We start from the raw sequence: 10,033 nt of genomic DNA on the forward strand, positions 1-10,033 counted from the left end.
TTAAATGAGCTCGTTAAACAGGCTTGTTAGCGAGCTCACTTTCAGGCTCGTCAGACATATAACAGAGCGCGAGTTTGATTTTTTTTCGATTGTAATTTTTCGATCAAATTGACTATAACTTGATTTATAAGCTTACCATGATCTAAAACTTCAATCTCCAACACAACCCGATTCAAAAAATCCACAAATTTCATTTATCAAAGTTTTCGATCTTTATGAATTTACAACATCATTACTAACTGCTCAATTCATGATATATCTTGAAATCTTCGAATTTATTATAGATCAAATTCTAGATGCAAATTTCAACCACAATCCTTCGACTGCTTTCAATTTTTACAAGTTCAATGTGCACTATCCTATGATATATAGTACACGATTATATTCATCATTCCAAAAATTTCACCACACGATGAAATAATTAATAAACTCACAATTCAAGCTTCATTATTCTTTATATCTTTCAAATAAAATCTGAAGCTCCCAACTAAAAATCCTAAACCCAAATTTCGAGTACTTACCCTTGAAAAAAATCAACACTGTCAATGCTTATTTTACAAGTATATAAAACTTTATTGTGTGACTTAATTATTATAATATATATATTTTTACATTTCAAAAAAAATGTATATTTATTTTAAATTGTTTTTAAAAAAACTACTACACTATTATTTTTTATAATGAGATATAAGCATTATTTATGATACGATCTGCCCGTATATAAAATATTTTATTTAATGATATTATATAACTTTATTAAAATGTTGAGCATATATACATATATTGAGTTAACAAATTTTAACTCAAAAAATTTAATTTAGATAATTTCACAAGTTCTTTTAACTAAAATTTTTTAATATCATTCATCTATCACATATAGTTCTTATTCTCGTAAGACATTTTAAATAAAATTGTTATTTAAGTTCTTAAAAAATGTATCGATTGAATTATCATTCATTAGTAATATTGTACATATAAATATTTTATTTATTATGTTTTTAAGAGAATTTTAATACAATGATTTTAAAGTTAAAATAAAAAATACAAATTGTGGCTACATCCTATATATTGTAAATTCATCTTTATTTCAACAAAGTATTATGTTATAATCATGTCATTTGCATTAATATTAATATTTTTTATTTGTACACTCAAACTCAAAATAGATAAAGTTGCATAAATTAAATGAACATATTCGTAAGCCTCCGAAACGAGCCAAGCCCAAGCTAGAGCTCGCGAGCCTCCTAAACGAGTCGACCTCGAGCCCATACTAGCGAGCCTCCTAAACGAGCCGAGCCCGAGCTCGGGCTCCCGAGCCTATTAACAAACATGTTCACGAGCTCACAAGACGAACATCTTTAAGCTCAAGTTCGACTCGTGAAAATTGTCGAGCTCAAAATCAAGCTCGGGCTCGGCTCGATAAGCTTTACATCCCTACAAGTTTATATGATTTTTATTATGTGACCGTGAAAATCTCACTAAATATAATTTCATTTGATTTTCATAATTCAAGTTTATATGATTTTTATTATGAGGCGGTGAAAATCTCACTAAATATAATTATAATAAATAATAAATAAATATATTATATAAACAAAGTGTCATGCTGTTTAGTAGTAGATAAATAAATATAAATTATTATTAATTTTCAAATAAAATGAATGTACTATATATTACATACAAAATTTGAGATGAAAAATGGGAAAAATAACTAAACGAAAAAAAAAAAAAAATTGAAATAGGGGAATAAAATGGTTTATTGTGTGTGTGTTTTCTTTTTATATTTATTTTATATTTTTAGCATATCAAATGACCAACTAAAGGTCTCTTACATGATACTAGTAATAGATTAGTGTTGATCCAAATCCCTGGTACACACCTCCGTGACCTTTCACCACCGGACCTCTCCTTGACTCCTTGTTCACTTCGATCCCCATCGGATCTCGAAAATCAAATGTCGCCAGCGATTATGCTGCCGCCTGAGCTCCAGCCGCGGGCTTTCGCTCTTACATATCCTCCCCCGCGAGCGCTCCCTCTTTCCCCACTTCTTAGTCGTCCTACAACGCCGATCTAAACCCTAATTCTACCCCTGGTTCCACATTATGCCAGAAGTACCAGCAGCCGCCGCGCCACTTCCTCCTCCAGTAACTCCAGATTCTTATCTTCTTCCTTTGTCCACAACGGGAGGATCGCCGTGTTCCCCTGGTTCCTTCAGCCACCTTCCTCCACCTCGGTGGCACACCAAAGGGCAGTAGTTGCTATCCTCTTGCTAGGGTTAATGATTGCCTACATTCTTGATTCTCTAACCTTCAAATCAGATTCCTTCTTTGCCGTCTGGTTCTCTCTCATCGCCGCACAGATATAGCTTTCTTCTTCAGCTCAGCTCTCTATTACTCCTTCAGTCACGTGCCTCTTGGCCCTTGCTCTCCTCGCTGCCATTACTTGTGCATTGATTAATTTCTTGATCGGGGTTTGGGTTTCACTTCAGTTCAAGCGGATTCAAATTGAATATCCCACCATTGTTCTCGCTCTTAAACGCCTGTTATTTGCCTGTGCTCCACTCATTGCCTCCGTGCTGTTGAATTTTCTGATTTTATCGAATTTGGGTTTCGCAGCAGTGATAGGATTAAGAAATCCATAATCATAAATCTAAATCTAAATACATCATAGTAAGCATAGATAAGAACATGAAATCCAATAACTCATTACCAATGCGACAAAGTGGAATAGATATTCCAAATGAGATCGTGTTACCTCAGAAATTTAACCTTTTTCAAACCCTCGTCACATTTAAAATTGATGCTTGGAAATTTGGAACCCTAATACCCTATATTGAAACATTAAACTCATGTCAGAGGTTTGGTGTGCCCAGGCAGAAAAAAAAAAAAGTTGCACCCATCAGTTTAAAGTAAGGTACCTTGCAACCAAGACTTGAAAAATCAATTAAATGGTGAAGTCAAGCTTTGATGGAATGACATCCAAAAATGTTAAAAAATTTATTAAAAACGAAAGCAAAAGAAATTGCCATTGTTAAGATAGCAGTCTGATTCAGTACATATTTTTCTTATCATTTAATTCGCAACAATCAAGGCACAATATAAAAAAGTACCGCCAAGTAATTCAAATAACTTGAACATTAAGAAATATCCTGAAACTCTACATGATTAAACTATACCTACCAGTTTATAGCAATGGCATAATAAATAATGTTCATAGCTAATCATTCGTCACTTTCATAACAGAACTTCAAAACTAATTAAGAGGTAAAATCACCATAATCATGCATCTACCTGTGAATCTCGAAAGCGGGATATCCAATTCAACATTTTTGGGATTGCGCTGATCAAAGTCATCAAGGTATCATTCTCATTCACTGGAATCAACACCAAGAAATGAAGCTTAAGTTTCTGACAGCAAACAAGTTAACTCCAAGATACCAAAGAGCTAAAAGATCATGAAAGCATGGATTTACTAGTTCGATCGATGTTGAATCTGATGAGACTTGAGACATCAAAAGAAAAATCAACGAGAGAAAACTAAAAGTCAACACCTCCACATGCATATATATTCTCTATGCATTTCTGAAGCACAGCTCTTGCATATTCTTCCAGGAATTCTTTTGTTGTGAGTTCTCTAATGAGGCCAGTCTGAAGAAATAAATTTCTGTTAGCTTGGTTCAAGTATGTTCATCATCTCGTGGCTAATTCAGTTTACAGCACAAGATTCTGGTTAGATCTAAAAGCATGTATAAATGAAATAACTATTTATGTAACAACCTGAAGTATCTGATGCAATAAGGTGCCCATCAATGCTGCAGCTGAATGTTCACTATATTTTAACCTCTCATCCAGCACAGTGCGCCTGGGGCCAGCTGAAACTGAAAGAAACCTAGAGGTGTAAAATTATATGAACACCGTCAGAATAATGTAACAGCAAGTATAGATATTCTTGAAGCTAACATCTATCAGTTGTGTGCACAAACAATTATATGCAGTAACGGAGAATTGGTTATACCCGAGTACCAGACACCAAAATATCTGGATGGACAATAAGAAAATTTTTCTCACGATTTACATCACATATCCCCAGGCAGACAAATTCTACAATGACGTTGATAGTATCTCCAGGTGCAATCACACTGAAGTACCCGGAAGGATAGTTGGAAAGTACCACCACGTAACTTGACCAGGAACATAATTAAGCATGGTATATATATAGACATATATAAGAAGGATCATCAATGGTTGAACTGTTTAATAATTGAGATTTACACAGAATGATAAATCGATAATCAATCTCAGAAGCAAGAAAGCATTCACTAAAAACATCAAAGATTGTGATTCTGAAGTTTACTGATGCTTTAAGAATGACATATTTATCCAGAAGTTCAACATGAAGAATCAAGATTAGCATGTTATTTACGGTATCCACATCCACATAAAGAATCAAGATACTTCTTGAAGAAACACAACAGTTTATTACTGAGAAATAAGCATCACCAAGGAATAAGCAGACGGGTGGAGTTAAAAAAATAAATAAATGAAAAATGGTTTCAGAAGAAGCAAAAACCTTTTTATTTTTCCATGACTCCAGATGATCAGGGAATTGTATTAGAATCTACATCTTTGGGACCCTGCATTACAGACACTTGAAAAATAAAGAAAATTTCGAAGCAAATGAACGCATTTATGTTGAGATTTAATCACCTTCTCCTGGCAACAAGACAGAGATGGTGGGGTAGTGAAAGGACTCTGAGTATTCAGTTCTTTAGATTTATGTTATTATTTGTATTTTTGCAACTTCTAGTATGATGTGCATCATCAGTCGAGTTAACCTTTCCCAAGGAAACAATATTTGAGCAGGTCAAAGATATTTCAGTTGCCTTGAGTGGTTGAGCAAGTAGCAGATTTTCAAGCTTTCCTGACATGCCAGATGATGTTTGCATCTTGCAACAGGAACAATTTAATTATTTCTGGCCACAAGAGAACGTGAATGAGGCAAAAAGATAACATGTACTTCAGATACTCGCACCTTTTTCAGCTAACACTGCTGAAAATTCAGAGAATTAAACCTCGAAGAATCTCCCAATACCTGATCTTTCCTGGTGAATGTTTAGACATCGCATGAAGAAGACGACAAAATAGCTTCAACATTAAACTAGCTTCAACATTAAATTTAAAAATATATAGATGTTTAACATGAAATTAACCACAAGAGTCCACTTGAAGGTGCCAAGATTGATTTGTCGGCCAATATTTTCAACTCATTTGCCTCATTTAAGGTACATACAGCTACAGAACATTAAAAAGATGATTGTTTGCTCAACAAACATCTATGTTAGACATGCAAAAAATTAATTTTGACAATTCCTTCTCCTTTAGTGTACCACCTATTGTACCACCTATCCTGTTAAATAATTCATTACCTGTTCCAATCTTCGCTGGTCACTGGTATTTTATGTTCTTCAATTTGTGAAGGAGAAAATCTAATTTGGAAATCCTACCATATCTCTACTTGGTTCCCGGAATTCCATTATCTTGTACTGTGAAAATTTAAAACTTTTTGAATCCCAACTGTATGTAGGTTCAATCATTTTCTATGGAACCACGAAGTATGCATGGCAATGGGTTTAATCATTGTCACCATCATGCTTATCATCAACTTTTAGGTCCTATAATTTTTTAATCAGTGTGACAACATTTCAAAGTAATAAAAGTAAAACAACAGAAAGATCAAATACACACGATGTGTTCAAATGCATATGATGCAAACGATGTGAAATGTGTGTGTTGTCCATTTCTAGAAATCTCAAGCAATTGGTGCATACTTTGGCTGAAGAACAAATCAATTACCTTGATCCATAAACAACAAACTGCTTAGACAGTCTTTCGATTTTTCAAGTCATAAATCCAAAGAAAGTTCCAAATTTCATCTTACTGCGTGACCACAAAACAATCATCTCTTGTATGGCTTGAGCTGATATTCTTCAAACTCGGAACCAAAAGTTACCGATTCTTCCTCTATCTTCTTCTTCAGTCGTCTCCAAGTCCTCAACATACCACCTTGAATCAACCCTCGATATAAGATCTCAAATGTAACCTTCTGTGGAAGAAATCCCTTCTCAATCATCTCCATGAAATACTCACATGCCTCTTGCCATTTCCTCTTCTCGCACAATCCATGAACCAACAACGTATAAGAGTCCAAATCTGGCCCAATCCCACTAACCTTCATATCGTCCCAAATCTCCCGGGCACACCCCAATTTACTCAATTTTATAAACATTCCCAACAATATATTGTAAGTATGTAGATTGGGTGAACACAAACAATCCTCCTCCTTCATCTTCTTAAACAACTTCATAGCACCCTCGAAATCTTTCTTCCCTTTGTACTCCTTAAAAAAGCAATTATACGTGTCTGCAGTGGGGAAAACATTTTGCCGTATCATCTCGCACAATAGCTCTTCGGCATCCTCAATCCTCCCACAAGAACAAAGACACTTTACAACAGAAGTATAGGTCACCACGCTCGGGCAAATCCCTGTTTCTTTCATCGTTCTCAACTTGTCCAAACACAATTGAGGCTTATGAGCTCTGGTATACACATGAAGCAATATCGAATAACTTGTCACGTCAGGTTCCAATTTTCTTTCACGCATTTCATGAAGCAAGTCGTGAGCTTCCCTTATCACAGTTTCAAACTTCCATTCAGGATGCAGCATTGCATGTCTACAGATCCCATTCAAAAGAACATTGTAGGTAATCACGTTGGGCTCGATCCCCCTTTCCAGCATCTCCCCTAGAAACCTCCGTGCCATCTCAGTTCTTCCAATTTTACACCACCCATATATCAAGACAGTATATATCTTTGCGTCAGCTTCCACTCTGAATTTCTCTTTGTTAAACACCTCGGTTGCAACCTTAACGTGCCCATACTTACAAAGCGTGTCCAAGAGATAACAAAAGCAAAAACTGAATCTTGACTGGAAGAAAAACTCACCCAAAAATATGTTCATGTCGTAAAAGGCACGGACCGCCGTCCGTGTCAGGTCCGCAGAAATCAAGCGCCTAATCAATACAAAAAAAGTAGTGAAGTCGGGCTTTGAATGAATGTTCATTTGCAAAATCAACTGCCACGCAACATCAAACTGGCGAACTTTACACAAAATGTCGATAAGAATGTTGAAAGCTGCCGTGTCTAGAAGCAAAGAAGAGGAAGGAGCGTAGGAGTGAGAATATTTGAAAAAAGCAATCGCAATCTTGGAATGATGATTGAGGCGGAGGAGGGTCTGGTGGATGAGGGGCGTGGTAAGTGAGATGCCGTGGAGTTGGAGGGAGGATTCCATGTGGTGGAAGGGGTTGTGGTGACATATTAGGATTTGGGAGAGAGTGTCAGCCTCCGGGGAGTGTTGGAGCGGAGGCAATGATGGCTTTCCGAGGGTGGAGGAAGGCGGGGCTTCATCTTGTTCAGAATCGGAAAAGGAATAAAAGCGCTTAAGCTGAAAACGATTTGTGACTGAACATCCGTGGCGGATGAAAATAGACAAAGCCGCCGCCGCCGCCATTTATACAAGCACCGTCGTGGCCCGGCCACGACTTTTCTTCTGATTCTTCTTCTTCTTCGTTTGGGGTTTTCTGATTATTAATAAATAAATTTTGTAATCAGATTAAATGCCGGCACATTTTTTTGTCGATAAGAATTGTTCTAATTGCAAATTGCTCAAAAATCCTAAATACAAATATGTTTTGTTCTGCATTTTTTAGCCATTTTTTTTACCACAATTTTTGTTAATTTGTAACACATTTTGTATGGTTTTGTACCACATTTTGTATGATTTTGTACCACAATTTATGACTAGAGATCACAAACCAAAACATGTTTGTATTTGGGGATTTTTGAACAAATTGTCATTGTTCTAATAGTTGAAAAACATGTTATAATCCATCAACTTTATTATTTTATATTTATAAAAATTAGATATTAAAAAAATATAATATATAACTAATTTTGTAATTTGTTATTAAAATAAATTTAAGAGAAGAAAAAAAAATATAATAATCGATCTAATCATTTGACTTTGTTATTTAATTCATCTGTTTAAAATAATTGATCATAATTTATGTCAAATAAAATATATTAATATTAGGTCCTTTTAAGTTAGAGTAGGTCTCTAGTGAGACGGTATCACGAATTATTATCGGTAAGATAAGTAAATTCTACCCATATTTTTACAATAAAAAATAATATTTTTGACATAAACAGTAATATTTTTTCATGGGTAACCCAAATAGAAAATCCGTCTCACAAAATTGACCCATGAGACTGTCTCGCATAAATTTTTGTATGAAAAATATCTTCCTCTATATATAAGCAAATAAAAAAATGTTTCGATATTTCAATATTTTACAAGTTAAGTTTTCATTGAATAATTAATTTTACTTTATCTACAAACAAACAAAACCATGTATTTGAAATTAAAAAATTATTTTTTATTTTATTTGAAAAAAATAGCTTACTCATATAATTTCAAGTGCAATATGTAATCTAATGTACAACCTTCATCATTATTACAACAAATATAACTGAAATGAAATAAAATCAAGTAAGACAATTTCAAGTGCAATATGTAATCTAATGTACAACCTTCATCATTATTACAACAAATATAACTGAAATGAAATAAAATCAAGTAAGACGCAATGAAATGCATGATAGGTATCAATGGAATAAGGGATACCAAATAGAGTCCAGATAAAGTGTATCACAACAATATCAGTACCCACCCGTGCCAGGAACACATCATACAATCATATCATTGCCGCTCATCCATGCACGTATCCCTTAACATTTTTCAATAAAAAAGTATTTGACATAATATGTGAATTTTTTTTATTTTATATAAGAATGAGATTATTCTCAATTATGCACATTAATAATTGATATATATGCATGAATGTAGTCATGTAATCCACATAATCACATAAAGCATGTCACAACTCATTACAAGATACTTAATGTCATCTCACGTCTATAAGAACAGTTCATACTACCTCAACCAACACTTAATAAAATATCTCATTTATTTCTGAAAGACTCAAATCTTGTGAAAAATAGTTTATTTCATATTAATTCCAATTTCATTTACATAATCCAATAATTAGCGAAACTAGTTCCAAAATTCGAACTAAAATTCCCAAAATTCACATTTCATATCACGTATGTCCAAATATCGAATATAATGACTCTAAAAGTTGAAATGCCAAAATTTTTAAAAATCTGAAATTTTTCAAAATGCGATAAATCTTGAAATTCGAAATAAATTCCCAAAAATTCGAAATTTAGTTCAAATAAATTTTGGAAATAGCAAACACATTCGATCAGCTTCGATATAATACCTACAACTGATAATAAATCAAATATCACATTTAACTCGAAATCCCCATAATTGAAACCTAATTCGAAATTGTACCTCAATACTTCGAAAACAAGCTCTCAACAACTAAACAAGATCGTCCCTAGGCTGGACGGAGGTCGGCGAGAGGTGGCGGCTGGGCGACGCTGCCGGAATCGGGTTTCTGGGTGACGCGAGAAAACTTACCAAATGGCTATCACTAGATAGCCCTCGTCGCAAGGATACCGAATCTATCTTTATTTTCAAAAACAGGCAACTGACGAAAAAGATACGAAGACTTGAAAGCACGGAAGAAATTTGAAAATAGAAAACCCGGAAACCTCTAATGTTTAGAATTAACAGCAGGGAATGTTGTTTCCCAGTGCACCACCGTTTTACATTTTATTTGAGCTTTATCAATTGGGCTTTTTTCTCTGTTGTACTCGTTTCCATGTACCGGAAGAAAAGTTTCTTCTTTAATTATCTTTTTTTTAAAGGAGTGTTTGGCAGAGTTTTTACAAAATATTTCTTAGTTTCTAGTAGCATACAAGTGTTTTTGAGTATTTGTGAATATTGAATTTTGTTTTTACTTTTACAACTTTTACCCAAAAGAAATAAGCTAAAATTTGATTTATTTTTT

At 34.2% G+C, this 10,033-nt stretch overlaps 1 protein-coding gene across 6 annotated transcripts; it reads right to left on the reverse strand.

Annotated features, from left to right (window-relative positions):
• Positions 1 to 1,621: 1,621 nt before the first annotated feature.
• On the reverse strand, positions 1,622 to 9,787 carry LOC140886728 (pentatricopeptide repeat-containing protein At2g13420, mitochondrial-like). 6 transcript variants are annotated; one of them, XM_073293484.1, is made up of 9 exons: positions 9,472 to 9,787; positions 5,853 to 7,636; positions 4,707 to 5,101; positions 4,570 to 4,633; positions 3,777 to 3,888; positions 3,473 to 3,647; positions 3,291 to 3,373; positions 2,755 to 2,827; positions 1,622 to 2,655 (listed from the first exon to the last, which is right to left on the reverse strand). In XM_073293484.1, the coding sequence occupies exon 2, from the start codon at positions 7,564 to 7,566 to the stop codon at positions 5,956 to 5,958; it is 1,611 nt and encodes a 536-aa protein (XP_073149585.1). In that variant the 5' UTR covers positions 7,567 to 7,636; positions 9,472 to 9,787; the 3' UTR covers positions 1,622 to 2,655; positions 2,755 to 2,827; positions 3,291 to 3,373; positions 3,473 to 3,647; positions 3,777 to 3,888; positions 4,570 to 4,633; positions 4,707 to 5,101; positions 5,853 to 5,955. The 6 variants fall into 6 exon arrangements, with proteins under 6 accessions (XP_073149585.1, XP_073149583.1, XP_073149586.1 ...); XM_073293482.1 differs by having other exon boundaries at positions 1,622 to 3,373; positions 4,707 to 4,945; positions 5,032 to 5,101; XM_073293485.1 differs by having other exon boundaries at positions 1,622 to 2,827; positions 3,551 to 3,647.
• Between the last annotated feature and the right edge of the window lie 246 nt (positions 9,788 to 10,033).

The sequence above is a fragment of the Henckelia pumila genome, chromosome 3, assembly GCF_033568475.1.
Source record: "Henckelia pumila isolate YLH828 chromosome 3, ASM3356847v2, whole genome shotgun sequence".
Lineage (NCBI taxonomy): Eukaryota > Viridiplantae > Streptophyta > Magnoliopsida > Lamiales > Gesneriaceae > Henckelia > Henckelia pumila.